Raw genomic sequence first — 17,455 nt, 5'->3', positions numbered from 1 at the left:
GCATTCATTACATATCTGCTCAATAAGGAAAGCTTCTGCCAAAGGCCAATGCTCCAGACCTCTCCCCAGACCTCCAGATTCACTTACCCAGCTGCCTACCCCAGCAACCTACGGAGCATGGCAGCTCTGCCCTCCCTTCCACAAACCTGCTCCTTAGGGTGAAAGATGTCACCCTCTGCCCAGGCCTCAAGCCAGCCAGGGAGAGGCCTCCCTCTACTTTTCCCCAAAGTGTATTTGATGCTCAATTCCTACTCCTTCTCTTTGCCTAAGATCAACTGTATCTATCCCCACCTTCATCTCTCACCTGGACTGTTGTAGAAGCGCTTTCCTGGTCTCTGTGTTTTGTCTTCCTCTCCCTTCCTATCTGCTACGGGTGAGAGTGCACTAAGGTAACAGAACAGTGTTCCCAGCTTTGTCTAATCTTTGGAGTCACACAATCCCTTCTTTATTTTCCAACAATAGGGCTTACTAGCTAATTTTCTGAACCTGTTTTCTCATCTCGAAAACAGGGATAATAAGCCCTGCTCTGACTCCCCTTCCTTAGATCTAGGATCAAGGTGATTAAATAAGACAGCAATATCTGGTACACAGTAGGACCTTAATAATATTAATTCCAGTCAGTTATTTCTTGTATTTCAAAAGTAGATGCTTCCTTTCTAGAATTAAGGAGGGAAGGAGTGGGGAGGGGAGAAGAGAGAGAGAGACTATATTAGCATTCACTGAATGTTTAAGAATAACAGTTGTGAGCATCAGTTGACCTCAGTTTAAGACCTAGCCAAGCCACTGTCTAGCTGTATGACCCCCCACCCCCACAATGAATCCTGCAAAAGTTACGCTAACCATCTGAGCCTCTGCTTCCTGACTTGTAAAAGGAAATAATCATTTGCCTGCCTTAAGATTGCTCGAAAAACATGTATTTGCTCAAAACTGTCCAATGTCCTCCCACTGCCCTGGGGTAAAATCTAGAATATTTGTGGGGTCTCCAGGACCCACAGTCTCATCCATACTGACCTCTCTGATGCACCCACACAAGGCTTCTTTTTGTCACAAAAGGACCACACCACCTACTTGCCAAAGAATTTTTCTTCCTGCAGTCTGCTTCTCCCTCCATCCTCCTATCCACTCACCACCACCACCACCATCAAACACACACATTCACACACACACAGGCATGCTCTTCCAGTTCACTATTATTCACCCACTAGAGCTCAGGTCAAATTTCATTTCCATGTTGCAGCCTTTCCTGTTACCCCACTTTGGATTACATTCTTCTGTTATATTCTTTCATGATGCCATAGTTCTCTCAAACATTTACCTCTGCTTGTATTTATTTATATCTGGAGTTATTTGGTTGATCTCTATCTCTCCTATAAACTCCATGAGAACAAGTCTGTAATTGCAAACCCTCATATCCCTAGACATGAGTTCATTCTTGAAACATAGTAGATGCATAGTAGATAATAATTATTTGATGAATGAATGAGTATTGTGGAGATTAAATGAACTAATGCTATGCCTGGCATATACACTTAGTGGGCAAATCAAGTCTGTGATAATATAATGGAAACTATAAATGAGGAAGCAAAGCAAACTGAGAGGTGTTAGTCAGAGGCCTGTTTCCAGGAACAGATGGGCCTTGATCCCAGGATAAATGTTATTCGTCAAAAAGAAATCGTAAAGAGGGAGACAAAAAGTAACCTGTGGTTCCATTCACAAATAACAAAGGGTTTAAGACAATTTGGAAGAAACCCTCCTAAGCCTTTACTGAAGCACTCACAGCTGAGAGGAGGTAGGGGACCTCGGAGAGTATAAACCAAAAACTGTCTGAGACAGGTCTCCATCATTTTAGAGGTTTATTTTGCCAAGGTTAAGAATGTGCCTAGGAAAAAGAAACACAAGCTACAGTAAGATCAGTGGTCTGTGTTTTTTTTCCAAAGAGCGTTTTGAGGACTTCAATATTCAAAGGGGAAAGGGCATCAGTAAGGTAAGGAGGCGAGAAAAAAAGCAGGGAGAGTGTGTAGAGAGATGTGTAGTCACATTCTTGTGAGGCTTTGACTAATGCTCACTGAATCTACCTGTTACAAGTGAAAGGGGGATAGAGGAACAGTCAATCACACATTTGTCTAGTGCTCAGTAAATCTGCATTTTACATAACGTATGAATAAACATACAGTAGCAGAAGCAGTCAGATAGCATTTGTCTTGGGTGGGTGGAGGGATGATTTCTAGCCTTGTCTTTGTTCTGTACCTGTGAAGAAAAGCTGTTAATTCCTATCGTCAGGATGAGAGTCAACAGAACTCTGTTTTAAACAGAGTAGATAGTTTGGGGCCCACAAGGAATCTCCTTGTGAGCAATTTGTGAGGGAGCCCACCTGGGGAGCTGTGTGGCCTTCCATCTTTGCAACTATCTGTTTAGGAAGGTAGTTGTTGCATGACTCAGATCCCAAAGTTAACATTTGTTCCCTTTGACACAGTGAGTTTAGAGTCCTGAGATTTTATTTTCCTTGCACAAGAGAAAGAGCTATTTGCTGCTCTCTTGTTCTTAGGTGAGTGAATACTCTTCTTAGACGTGCTGTGTTCCGATCCTTAGTCTCCATTCCCATGTAAAGGCAGAGGCATCACAAGTCTATGTTGCTACAGTTTCAGTGCAAAATAAACTTCCTTTATTTATTTAATTTATTACACTGCTGTGAAAAAGTAGAAATATACTTCCTTCATAAATTAATTTGCTATTGCCCACCTAAACCTCTAGAGCTAACGCAGACCATGACAATTCTCTATCTGTCCGCCATCAAGGGCAGACGGCAGGAGAGCAAGGTGGCAAGGCAGGAAAAAGTGACTTCTGGCCGTCAGATAGGCCCGGGTCTAGTTTCCAACTATGACACTATCTGCATCAATTTGAGAAAACTGTTCAATCTCTTAGAGCCTCAGTTTTTCTCCTTCCTAGGGAGACTGAGTATTAAACGAGATAATATAAATAAAAGGTGGGATTTCATGCCCAGTACAAAGTGAGGTCACGGTAGACTTTAGATATCTTCTCTTCATAATTACATCTTTTCACAATATATTTTCTCTCCTAGTCTTCTGAACAACCTCATTAACACCACCCTAAGGATATAGTATAAAGAAAACACAGTAGTTAAAGGCTCTCTCTTTGAGCACACACAGTGAGACCTTGTCAAGCGGGTCCAGCAAAAAGGAGCTGTGATATCCAATACTTATCTTGGGAGCAGGTTTTGTAGTTCTGACATGATGAGCTATAAGTATGAAAATTTATCACTGACACCCAAGATATGCTGCCATCATGCATGGAATCTGTAGACCATTGCTGACGATTTGAGGTCTGCCAACATTTGAGATCCACCCAGGTTCTTCTATCAGGGTATAGCAGGCTGGTATAGTAAATAACCTCCTGAAATTAAGGGTCTTAGGCAGTTTCCACCAATAACTTTTATTATCAAGTTTTTTGAAGAGCCCTGGTAATTACACTCTATGGACTGCCAGTTTAATTCATGAACAAAGCTCTTAAACAATGCTAAAAATACACGGCCAAGTGTAGTGGCTTATGTCTGCAATCCTAGCACTTTGGGAGGCCAAGACAGAAATATTACTTGAGCCCAGGAGTTCAAAACCAGCCTGGACAACATAGCAAGATGCCAACTCTATGAAAATGAAAATAAAACATTAGCTAGGCATGGTGGTGCATACCTGTAGCCCTAGCTCTTCAGGAAGCTGAGGCAGAAAGATAATTGAGCCCAGGAGGTTGAGGCTGTAGTGAGCTATGAACACAGTACTGCACTCCAGCCTGAGTGACAGAGCTAGACCATATATATATATAAATTAATTAATGAGCATAAAAAACAAACTAAAGAACCATATTATAATCAGCACTGTTGACATTATTATCATATAATGCTCCATGAATTAACATAGATCATGTGTCACATCATCCTTCTGGCCAAGTGGGTATGTACACGTGTGTGATACACTTACATATGCAAATAACCTCACACACAGACTCACAGTCACACACACACATACATACACATACACACTCACACACATACACACTCAGGTACATATTGACACACATGCATGCACACATACATTGTTGGCCAAAGCTTGACAACCCACACTTAGTATTGATGAAATTAAATCCTGCCTTCAACACTTACAGTGTAGCCAGTCCTATTATCCTCACTGTTTTTGGGCTCAGTAGTCTGCAAAACAGGGTCTTGGAGTCATCACTTATTATTCACACCAAGGCACCTTTTTTAAGCCAATAAAAACTTTCCAATCAACAATAACTTTCGTGACTTTGCTGAATTGATATTTTATGTAAATAATCATTAGAGATAAATAACTTCAAGTAAACATTAACCTCTAAAACATCTTAGGGACACTGAAACAGAGGATTGAGAGTAAATAAAAGATTTAACGGTTCAAATGCATATTTTAGCAATCATACAATGCCTGTTCCAAAGAATTCACTTTGACTTCCCATATCTAAGTCATTTTCATTTTTATTAGTTCTCCTCAAACAGATTTATATGATAATGGCCATTTTTCATAAGGGTGGGAAAAAGAAGGGGGAAAAAAGACTACAAGCCAAGACAGGAAAAGAGGGAACTGTTCTTTCAGTATTATTAAATCCTAAAACAAATACAAATTAATTACTACTTCAATGTATGTCAGAACACCTACATTTGGGGGCATTCAAAGAAAAATCTATCTTCTTTTGTAACTCCAAGTGTAAATTTTAGATTCATGAATGGCCACTCCTAGAAGCAGCAAGTCTCAGATTCTCCATGGGCAAGTCTGAATGAAAGCAAGAAACCATTTTTCTCATGAGCTAGTATTTTCAAGAATCTCTGGTGATGGGATGGCCTGAATTCATCTCTTTGGAGTATTTTCAAAGCACTACTTTAAATCAAGTTAAAAGTGATTTTGACCCTTGTATGGCTATTTCCAGGATTTACTTCATGTATTCACCCCTCATCACCTGGTAACCAAGCATTTGCTCTTTGCTGGGAGAACTATTCACAGGCTTTGTTCTCAAAGAGCTCAAGGAGTCATGGGCCAGGGGGCTAGCAGAAGAGTAGACCAGAAGTTACAACCCAGTGTGCAAGGCCATGGGTAGGAGGTAGTGCAGGTGACTTTACAGCAGCCTCAAAGGGATGTGGAGGAAGCTGGGCTTCCAGAGAAAGAAGGGTCATGGGTAGCTGGGAAGCCTGGTTAGTGAGCATTTCTCTCTCTCCAGTGAGGAAAGGATAAGGGAATGATAGGGTTAAACTTCAGAACCAGAGAATTATTTTAAGAGGTGCCAAATCAGGGGCAAAGCCAGGCCCCATTACAAAGAGAGGTGGTGAAAATGCATGGCAGAGGCAGAAGCATATTTAGATAACTACATTAATTCCAGTCTTGATTCTGGAAAGACTGCCTTAAAACTTGGTAATGCTTAGTGAATGGACACTTGGCTGTTTAGTTAATATTCCAGTGAGACAATGTATGGTTCTTTTTTGTCTTTCTGGAGGTGAGGTAGGAGAACCAAGCTCAATAACTCACAGGCAGAAAATAGAAGCTTAGGACTAGAATCCCTGGAAATGATTCCCAGTCCACTGATCTTGCTCTTCTACCACACTTTCCATCCTAGGTTCATTGTGCTAGGTTTTCTCTCTGATAAAGTTGACAATTCTATTTTAATCAGCAAGGTTAGGCAACATTTTACTTTATCCCTTCTTGGCCACTCACATCATTTCTTTCAAGTGTATTAGGTTTGTTAAGCCTGATTGGTAAGACAAGAGAGTTTGTGATGTATAGAGTGTGTTACTGAGAAGTCACCTGTTAAAGGATAGCATTTTCTAATTAAGATAAAAACATGACTCTCATGCACTATAAATTGAACACATGTCAGAATTTTATATGGCTTATTAACTAATGAAAGAGCCAGTAAGATGTTCCACCTGATTCAAAGGAGAACTCAATAAATCATGTATACATAGGCAATGAGGAATGCTGACAGGAATTTATAAATAGATGCAAAACCAGTCAGTATTCACAGGCTAAAGGGTAATAACTGATTATATTCCACCAGGCAAAATTCACTTGCATTTCTATGGACAAAAATCATTTGCACTAATATCAGTTTTCTGCAAATTGCTTGAGATGCAAAATAGCTCAAAGGCATTGACAAGGGGGAGGTCATCTGAAAGGACGTACCAGACGGGACATCCAGATCAATCATGTTTTTTGCCCATTTCAAAGTCTGTCATAATTTTTCCTAGCATCCTTGTGAGTTCTTTTAACAAATCTCAGAGGTTACCCAAGCAAGTAGTATTTCACAGAGGAGAAAACTCAAGTCAGAACGGTGAAGCCACTTGTTACAAGCCATTAGAATCTCCTAAAGAATATTATTAGAATAGAGATTCCTGGGCTCCACCTAGACCTAAAGATCAAATCCTACTTGGAAATCTGCATGGTTAAATGTCCTCCTAGATTCTGATTATCTGCACTATCTGAGAACAACTGTGACTTATCCAAAGATATGCAGTGGGCCAGTGGCAGACGCAAAGCCAGAACAGAGGTTTCCCGATTCTGTCAATGCTCCATGCACAGGTGTGCATTGGCTTTCTGACCTGTGCACTCGAATGTCCTTCACCCTGCAAGGTTTCGAGACAGAGTAAGACTCCCTTGGTGTCTTGTTTCCGTTTTCTAAGTACATTACTGCTTGGCAAATGCATCAACTTAATTAAAACTAAATGTAATTCTAATGCACCAATTTGATTTAAAAATAATCTTCACAGTCACCAGGACATCAAAATGCAATTAAGGCTATTTGAGGAAAGTCTCTGATGCGTATTATGTTCTGATGCTGCACTATGTCAAGAAACCCAGATCTTCCCGAATGTCACTAATGTGTTTAGCAGCCTCCCTCTCACTCAAATGCCTCTCTCAATTAGGTTCTGGAGAGCGTGATCCATGACAGTTCAAGAACATTTACCAAATTCCTTCCAAATTGCCCTTTAGGTGAATGCTTTTTCTCTGATCTGATCTATGGACTTGGGAAAGTGCAGGCAGTCTTACAGCTATCAGGCTTAGGACAAAATCAAAATGTAAAATTCAAGAGTTCCTTATTACATACCCACGTACCAAGACTGTAAAAGGTTCTGGACAGAGATAATGCAAATTGGGAAATACGTCTGGTGAAAAATTAGGTAATAGGTCAAAGATTAATGGAGTCATTTGGCTGGCTCCTTCTTCCGCTCCCCTCAGCTTGGTTTTTCAAGGATATCTGTTTTTGCTGAGTGACTGGTTGCTATAAACTTGATTTAAGTTTCTTTATGTCTAATGAATGAGAAAGGGTAAGAAATATTAAAGAGGCTCAAAACAACTATATATAGTAAAATGGGCAGTTCTGATGAGTTTCGACATGGCATGGGTGGTACAAGAAGCAGCTTGATTTAGTGGAGTTAGTCATAGATTCAAACCTTGCCTGTAAGTGATAAACTCTCTCTCAGCCTGCTTACTTGTATGAAAATGCAACTGATCATGACAACTTCATTTAGTGAACATTGCCATTAACCTCTAGGGTCAACCCTGCCAACATCTCCATTACAATCAGCCACCTGGACAGTAGAATACTAGGTCCGGCCCCTGGGCCCTGAGACACCTTTGTGGTCACTACATGGAGTGGAGGAGGAAGGGAGAATGGAGATAGTATGAAGAGAGGAAGAAGCTTTTCCATAGCTCTGAATCACACCAAATGTCAGTGTCGGAAGCCATTGACGTCAAAGGCTATTTCATTAACCAACCATCCCTCTCAAAACCCTAATGAGACATAAACTTAAAAGGCAATGATTAAAACAAATCTTCTAATTTATAAGTGAAAAATTACAAGTTTATATGGAAATCAGCAATTTTAAACCCTATTATATATCAATCACAGTGATAAAGACTTAAATTTGGGGCCAGACACGGTGGTTCATGCCTGTAAGCCCAACACTTTAAGAGGCTGAAGCAGGAGGATCATTTGAGGCCAAGAGTTAGAGACAAGCCTGGGCAACATCACGAGACCCTGTAAAACATTTTAAAAGTTAGCTGGAAGTGGTGTCATGTGCCTGTAATTCCAGCAACTTGGGAGGCTGAGGCAGGAGGATTGCTTGAGTCCAGAATGTCAAGGCTGCAGTGACCCATGATTACACCATTGCACTCCAGTCTGGACAACAGAGTTAGACTTTAAAAAAAAAAAAGTTTAAACTTTGCAAAGTAAATATAGCTCACAATAATTTATCATTCACAATATATAAGTATATAGATACAATTGAGATAGCCAATCCTCAAAGAGACATATGGATTTGACATTTTTGTTTGGGATCAATTCTATCCTTGTCCGTCATCTCCCCACCACCCTAGCATTTGCTTCTCCCTCGGGGGATGACACTTATTTTAAACAGTTTACTGTCTTTATCCTTTGAGATTTCTGACATCTCGAGGGCATTAACTATGTTTTTACAGTAATAGCCACCTCTACTGTGGGCTTATCTAAACATGCATTACAAGTATTACGTCATTCAGTCCTCAGAAAATATTGATGGGGTAAGTGCTATTATCCTAACCTTACAGATAAGAAAATAAAGGCTTAGAGAATGTTGTTCGTTTTTGTATCCCCCGATGCACACTTCCAACACCTGAAATTTTATAAACATTTAGAAAATACTTGAATGTCATATAGTTTTCCTAGGATAAATGGGCAGAAATGGAGGAGTGAGACAGCCTCATTTTCTTTTAATTTTAAAACAGTCCGAAAGCAAGTGTCCTAGGGCATTCTGCTTCGAACATTCGCTTCCCAAAGTAGGGTCAGTCTGAGGTCTCAGCCTGTCTCAGACAGTGGAGAAGGTGTTTCTCTCAGAAGCAGTGTCCTCGTCTGGAGGGTGCCATGTCTCCTCTCCTGGGAATTTGTGTTCTGCTTGGGGATTGGAGGGAGAGGCCCTCAGGACAACTCACACTCCTCCCTCCAAGAGCCCACCCTGGAAGACCAAACCATCTTTCTTATATCTTGCAGAAGAATTTCATACAGCTGGCCAAACTCAGCTCGTATCATTTAGAGTCCCTGCAGACAGTTTACCTCGTAGTGGAAGAGATGGGTTCCAATGCCCATATGAAAAATTGAGAAATGATAGCCACAAAAGGACTGCTGAGAATGAACCAGGAAAGCAACCATTGGTTCTTACACACATGTATGCAGGCACGCACACTCACAATTAAACCCTGTCCTCCTCACTGGCAAGCCATAATTCTGTAGTTACTTTTGCTAGCCCACAGCTCTTTCACCATTTCAAGAGTTCCAATAAATCATTATATAACCAACTTGAAAGTCTTCCTCTGGGCCTATGGTAAATTTTATTGAGCAAACAAAAGCAAAGTCCAGCTGTGGTGCTCTAACCTCTCTTCACCAAAAGAAACTGATGCTTCAATTGTTTATAAATTTCATTATACTTTACATCATGGCATACAATTATGGATTACAATGTAAGCGAAACCCTTCTTTGAATGTACAATGCTCTGATTGAATTAGGCAAAGGAGACTTTTTTAAGTATTTGAGGACCCATCAAGTTGGTCTCAAGAATTTGGAAATAAAGAGTTAAACCATAAAATCTACACATAATGGATCAGGAACATACAGTCTCCTGAAAGCAAGAGAATAACTACTGGCCAGAGAAGGAGTTTTCTCAAATGTGCCCCGTAGTGTGATAACCTGAATGAAGAATGATTCCATGGAAAGGGCCTGACAGCCACAGAGGCACGAAACAACTGAGGGCAGAGTCACGGATTAGCCAATGTCCAGCCTGGGGAGAGGAGGATTTTAAGCATTAGGGCTCCATTCCTGTGGGACCAATGGCAAGGCTCTTTCTAAATTGAGCCAGTTGGTAGAATGTTTTAGTTTGTTTCTTTGGTGACATCGCACAACACACCAACACCATGGCAGGAGCAGAGGACTAAACTGAGAAAGGGTTCAGAAGAAAACTCACAGTTGAGAGTGAAGAGCTGCCACTAAGGGCAACACAGAAGGTTGCCCGGGAGTCAGGGTAACAGCAAGCTGCAGCTACATAGGCAGATTATGTGTGGCAGGCAGCGGGGTAGGCTAGGTTTCCAGGGGCTCCCTGTAGATTGATTAATTTGAATAATTTTCACAGGTTCCAGGGCACAGGGGATGTCCCTCATTGCCTAGTACCTGGCTCTAGAGTGGAACATTAGGACTGGTACAGAAGGGCCCAGAGTACAAGAGCCCAGATCAGGGAGTTGTTGGGGTGGGAATTTAATCATCTGCTTAAAAAGGGGAACTGACTAGCCTCCAGCTAGAGCCTCAAAACTGGTTCAAGACTCATTTTTTAAAAAATAATAATAAGCAGGCTGGGCGCGGTGGCTCATGCCTGTAATCCCAGCACTTTGGGAGGCCGAGGCAGGTGGATCACGAGGTCAGGAGTTCAAGACCAACCTGGTCAACATGGTGAAACCCCATCTCTACTAAAAATACAAAAATTAGCCAGGCATGGTGGTGGGCTCCTGTAATCCCAGCTACTCAGGAGGCTGAGGCAGGAGAATTGCTTGAAACCAGAATGTGGAGGTTGGAGTGAGCCGAGATCACGCCACTGCACTCCAGCCTGGGTGAAAGAATGAAACTCCATCTCAAAATGATAATAATAATAATAATATATAGGCTATGTTACGCAGAGTGGTTTTATCTTGCATGCCTACTCAGACCCACCATCTACAGACCAACGCTGAAAAGAATTCTAAATCAGAGCACAGGCTCTAGGGGAAAGAGTGCTGAGATTGTTGTGTGGTGCCTGGAAGGGTATAGGGTTAGTAAAAATTCCCACAAGACAGAGATTTGCTGACCCAGATGCTAGAGAGTTGCTCAAGGGCTACCCTAGAGCAAGACGTTCTCTATAATGAAAAAGAGTCATTAGCTGTCTTGCCGGGTGCTTGGAGTATTTGACTAATCTCAAGAGGAATCTACTGGTCCTTTTTGGCTACATCTTCTAATTTCCCTCATAATCCTTAAGCCAATTTACAATTCTATACTTACTAATTATACCTACATATGATATCTTTATTATTATTTATATATTTATTAAATGTTTTATTACCTATTTACCTGTTTATTACCCATCTTTCTCACTAGACTATTAGCTCTAGTGAGGATTTTATTCACCAAAGTAAACCCAGAGCCTAGTAAGATGGCACTCTTTCAGAGTCCACATTCTATAAATATTTGTTGAATGAGTGGGTAAACAAAAACAAAGGAAATAATACATGGATAAATAAATCGCCCACCAAGCAATTCTCTGGTCCTGGTTGAGCTCTTTTTTAGGAAAAGACAGAACGCTCATCACACTTCCAGGAGTATGTCTGGTATTTTTCATAAGATTATAGCATGTTATCCCAATGAATCCCTTATTCTAATGTATAATTTAATTAACAAGGGGCAAGTGGTAGGAAATGCTGACCTCTAGGCACAGTCAGGAGTGAGTCTCTCAGTAGACTATAAAATAGAGGTTGGATTCAGGCAGCACCCTCTTTCACCCTTAGGGAAAGGTACCTCCCGCAGTCTCTCTCTTTCGCTCTTAGGGAAAGGTATCTCCTCTAGCTTTATTCCCTACTTACACTTTCTACAAGAGCAGCAGCAAAGTCGTTGTATTTGATACTAACTCATGGTTTCTTAGGTTGCTGGTTTAAATAAAATCTGCTGGGGCTTAGAAGATTTTTCTACACTGACTTTCATCCTTGCTGCTTAATTAAATCCCTGACCTGGGAAAGTGATTTTCAGCCGCCTCACTTTCTGTGGCATCAGCATGAAACTGTGACTGCTGAAATACCAAAATGCCAGTTGTGCTTAATGCTCCAGGTATAACAAGCCTGTTATATTTGGAATCCCTGATGCAGATAGATATTAACTGAGAATTGAAAATGACAGCAAAGGAGATTGAATCAGAATAGCAAAATGAACACGCAAATCTACTTTTGCTCCAATTCCCAGACGTGTCAGAAAATACCTTTTTCTTTTAACACATCTATAACAGTACTAGAAAACAAGAACACATGCTATGAAAGAACCAGAAATACTGGGAATGTCCTGGCAGACTACGGCAAATGCAATTGAGTTGTGAACAATGAAGATGACCAGAGACCAAAGAATACTCAGGACAAAACAGCTACAGAAGGGCGAGCACACTTAAAGAGACATGGAATGCACAGCAGTTCAATGAAGAGCATGAAGAGTCTGCAGTGGATTGATTGCATTAATAGCCCTAATTATTCACCCCTCGCTATATGCATACCTGTGTCATGAGACTTTGCAGTTTGTCTCACAACAGAGGTGGAGCCCGTGACCCATCCCCTGAGTCTGAACTGGCCTTGAGACTTGCTTTGCCAATGAAATGAAGCAGAAGTGACAATGTGTCAGTTCTGGATCTAAGCCATAGAGGCTTTATGTGTTTTGCATGTTCCCATGCTCTGCTCCTGAACCTTGACCATTGCTATGAAACTGACCTTCTGGGGAATGAGAAATGTGGAATAGGACAAAGTCACCCCAGTCACCTCAGCAAAAGCCAGCCAACACCCAGGCCTGTGAGTGAGTCATTGGGGTTTTGTGGCTGTTTATCACACAGCATTACTGTGACAATACACAACTGATAAAGCCTCAACTGTATTCAAAACACCACATTACTATTTATAATGAACAATTGGCAGCAATTATGTTGGACTCCAGAATTAAGCCAACACCTATACTCTAAAGAAAGGGAATCCATACCTAAGGAGGACTCTTATGTGAGCACAGAAGCCTGGGGAAGAACTGTGTGAGATAACTCTGGACCTTCAGACTTTCTACAGGGCATGGAAAAAAGGAAAAGGCAGCTCTACTTAGGAGAAAAATAAACTGATCTTTTCTCTCACCAGGGGTAAGAAAAATCCTCCTTGCTGGGCCAGGCACGGTGGCTCACATCTGTAATCCCAGCACTTTGGGAGGCCAAGGCAGGCAGATCATGAAGTCAAGAGTTCAAGGCCAGCCTGGCCAACATGGTGAAACCCTGTCTCTACTAAAAATACAAAAAATTAGCTGGGCATGGTGGCACGTGCCTGTAGCCCCAGATACTCGGGAAGCTGAAGCAAGAGAATCACTTGAATCTGGGAGGTGGAGGTTGCGGTGAGCTGAGATTGTGCCACTGCACTCCAGCTTGGGCAACAGAGTGAGACTTCATCCCAACAGCGCCCCCCCGCCGCCCCCACCAAAAAAAAAAAAAGAAAATCCTCCTTGCTACAGCCATTAGACTGGGAGAAGGAGGTGGCACCATTACTGTTTGTCTGCTATACATTCAAGTATCCAAAAAGGAGATGGACCAATTGACACACGCTGCTCCGTTAAACGAGCCTTTAAATAGCCCTTGCACTTGAAAGAGAGACTCCTGGCAGACCAGAGGTATAGAACAGCAGAGGAGCCTGTCCACATCCACCTGCCTCCATTTTCAGTCTTTCAAAAAGGGGACAACCAAGAAACACTAGATTTTAGTAAAAATACTTGACATGGAAAAGAAGTAATAAGATAAAGTATGGGCCAACTAATTTTAGAGGAAACAAATATTCAGTACACAAAAGAAATACTATTTTGAAAATATAATAATCTCTTAAAAGAATAAGTTATAAGAATACTATATATATTTTATTATCTCATATACATTATAATATCTCATAAGAATAATATCTTATAAATATATTTTGAAAATAGAATAATCTCATATTAATATCTCTTATATTCAAATCATATAATACAATCCAACATAATATTGCATCCATGATGGAAAGCCACTTTCAGAACTCTTTCAGAAAAGAATAAGGAAACAATAAGAAAGAAAGAAAACTTTCAGAAATAGTAAAGAACCCTTGGAAATTATTTTTTTCTAAAAATGTTTTCTGAAATTATTTTCCAAAATAATTCTCAGTATTATGATAAATAATAGAAGAAACAAGCCCAAATACAAAATAAATGATCAGGAAAACAAAATTGAGGAAAAAATTTAAGAACATAGAGGAAAATAAAACTAGAGGTGTGTAAGAAAGACAGAAAGTGTGAGGATGGATTCAGAAGGTCCAGCATGTGTTGACTAGAAGTTCCAAAAGGCAAGAGGAGAGAATATCATAGATGGGAAAAAACATGAAAGAAATAGTAGAGGAAATTTTCCCAGTGTGAAAAATAACCGTCTTCTGATTGTGACAGCTGTGTTGAATAGAAAGAATTAAACAACAAAAACACATTAGTCTTCAGACAAACCCAAGTAATTATTGATGAATGATGCAAACACACACACACACACACACACACACACCCCTAGTACGAAATTCCAATCATACCAGCATAAAAGGTAGGCAGGGAAAGTTGAACTAAGCAAAAGTATGCTAGGTTTTGAGAAGGTATTGCGAAGGTGTAGATAATGATAAAGGTAATGACCAATTCTGGATGTCAATACTAAATTTAAAAATACATGTATTTATTATCTACAAATGTAAGAGTGTGGGAAGGAGTCTAGAAGGACACACAGGGCATGGGAGGTAAATGGTGGGCTGAGATGAAGGGAGCCTTGTACAGTGAAATGTATCAACTTCTAACATTTGGAGCTTTTCCATCATTTATATATCAAAACACAGGTAACAGTTATTTTTTAAATACAGCATAAAATCATGTTTGCTTTCAATGTGTAATAAAGCTATTTTCTTGAATTGGAAGAACTGGTAAAAGTTATATTTACTTTATTTCTGTTTCTTTTAGGACTACATGTATAAACGAGACATGATTACTCATGTCTTTAAAGTATCTTAGTTTTCTTTTTTTTTTCCTTTACCTAACTCATTCATTCTTCGTTTTAGGCCAGGAGACATAATTACTCTTTTAGAGGATTCCAATGAAGACTGGTGGAAAGTAAGTGTTTCTCTTTCTCAAAAAAAAAAAAAAAGAAAGAAAGAAGGAAAAAATCATTTGATAACTGCAATTGTGGATGCATACCTCCTTTTTCCTTTCAGGGAAAAATTCAAGACAGAATTGGCTTCTTTCCAGCCAACTTTGTTCAGAGAGTACAACAAAATGAGAAGATTTTTAGATGTGTTAGAACCTTCATTGGGTGTAAGGAACAGGGGCAGATAACACTGAAAGAGAATCAGGTGAGTAAATCATACAAACACATTCCAGATATGAGCCAAATAGAATGTCATTTTAATAAACATAATAACATGTATAAATCTGAATGAGTGGGGTCACATTCAAAGTATTCACTTTGAGAAAAGATATACTTACTCCAATGATGTCAGTGTTGTAGAAGCTAAACATGCAAACCAAAATTTTAGGAATCTCACTCGGTGGTTCCTGTTCACGAAAGGAAATGTCAAAGTGGCAGGGTGAGGACATCTAGTCCCCTGTGGTCTTCTCTGAGGACCACTGGTCTCTCTAATGTGGGCAGCTTCTCTTATTCGGGCTCTGAGTTAATGTCCACCAATGGTGTGGTTAATTCTTCAATGCTCTCTAGTGAATACTTAGTTATTAGTTGTTGCTGTTAGGAACCTCTTGGGTTTTCTTATCTGGGTCCAAGCCTCTACCTGCTCAATGAAGCTCATAACACTTTCATATCACTGCAAAAGACATAGACTAAACTTAGATAACCAGATATTATCTCAAGCTCATACACGAACGTCTCTGTACATCTAATCTAGAGGTGCCTGTCACTGTCTTGCTCCAGGAATGTAGAGTTCTCTTTGATACTGTCAATTTTCCTGAGAAGTAAAATATGAACTCCCACATTTGTATGTCTTTCAACTCCACCATCTCATGGCTGAAACGCTGATAGAGACAAAGAGGCAGGATACTCACAGCTGAACTCTCTGGCCTGCTCTTCCTCTCTTTGTCTTCCAGAGAGAGGCCTTCCTACCCTCCCTTCTTCTCTGATTGCAGCTCCCCTCAGGTCATATCCTGTGTCCTCACTACAGAGTAAAATAATATACTCCGACATCCAAGTTTGCTCTTTATATACTAGTGGAGAATTAAAAATTTATTTTCTCTCCCAATAAAGTCTCACAGAGGACCTTAAATTTCAGCTTTGGAAGTCAAAACCTTTCCTCTCTTTCTTTCTGCATTCTTGGTATAATAATTTTATTATTTCCCAAGGCAATGAATGCCTGGAGTTGACATTGATAAAGCTCGCCCTACAAGGAAGTTCAAAATGTAAAAGGCATTAATAATTTTAATATATTTCTGTTCAGTAGAGTTGCCCAAAGCACATCTTGAATGCCTTTTTTAGGATTGCTTCAAAGATAGTTTCTAAGTCATACCAAAAAAATCAGTCATTACCTTATAATTATAGCTGATTTGTAGCTTTAAAAATTGTTTGCCCAGCTAATAAAACATTGTATATTCCATATGTAGCCTCAACTGACTTTATCATTTTCAAACTAACAAACATAGCCTCAAAAAACAATAATTTACCTTTTCTTTATGGCTACTCAAAATAATCTTTGAAAGAAAAATGACAATATGGAGGACAGCTTTAAAAAAAAATGTAACTCACCCTCCCTTTATAGTCAAGTAAATGAAAATCATTGAAAATAAGAGACCAATAATTCTGAGTATTACTTTCCCTATATATTTTAACAAAGGTGGGGATGGAGTCATTGAAACTGGCACTTTTATAAATGCTAGGAGACATTAGTCCACTCATCTGGATACTGATTTGGTGCCATAAATTTAGAGCCATGAAATTGCTCAATTTCACAAATACATTAATTCCATTTTCTATAATGTATCCAAAAAAATAACCTAAAGTAAACAGGGGGAGACTTTATGTTAAAAAAAAAAAAAAAAAGGTAGTCATCAGAGTGATATTTACGATGGTGAGAATTAGGAACAATCGCACAACAATGGAAGTGATTAGCTCAATGATAATATTTTCTTTAATGGACAAAATAAGCAATTTTGATGGTGTTGTGATAATATTATGGAATTGGAATACTGGAATCTGGACCCAGATTTCAGTCAATGTTCCCCCAAGGTAAACACAAAGGGATGGGGCCTGAAGCCCTGTTTTCATTCATGGAACCATAGCGAACTGGACAGAGTACCAGATATGATCTAGAGCCCTAAGAGGCCTCACCGCAGCCCACCCACCTTACCACCACCACCACAGGCTGGTCTGAATCTAAGGATCCAATGGTACCAGATGCCCCATGGGAGAAAAGGAGCAGAAAGGCCTATACAGCAAAACTGGCATAAGATGCCCTGATGCCCTCCCAGGAAGAACAAGAGAAGAGGAAGTTTTAAGAGACAGTAAGAAAACCCTGGCATATGTGGTGCAATCAGATCTGCCTTTGGAGAAGTGAGGAGAGACCCAGGAGAGAGGGCAGGTATCTTCAAATA

General features: G+C 40.0%; 1 protein-coding gene across 2 annotated transcripts in view; it reads left to right on the top strand.

Moving 5' to 3' along the window:
- The window catches only part of STAC (SH3 and cysteine rich domain), a 150,763-nt gene that overhangs the window by 117,136 nt on the left and 16,172 nt on the right, over positions 1–17,455 (top strand). For both annotated transcript variants that reach the window (XM_064360068.1, XM_064360067.1), the window contains exons 9-10: positions 14,923–14,974; positions 15,076–15,213. In XM_064360068.1, the coding sequence (XP_064216138.1) occupies positions 14,923–14,974; positions 15,076–15,213 (190 nt within the window). The remainder of the gene's footprint in view (positions 1–14,922; positions 14,975–15,075; positions 15,214–17,455) is intronic.

Source organism: Aotus nancymaae, unplaced genomic scaffold (genome assembly GCF_030222135.1).
Source record: "Aotus nancymaae isolate 86718 unplaced genomic scaffold, 86718_ANA_hifiasm-v0.15.2.pri h1tg000038l, whole genome shotgun sequence".
NCBI classification, from domain to species: domain Eukaryota; kingdom Metazoa; phylum Chordata; class Mammalia; order Primates; family Aotidae; genus Aotus; species Aotus nancymaae.
The sequence above is the reverse complement of the archived record's forward strand: the minus strand, read 5'-3'. Positions and strand labels throughout refer to the sequence as shown.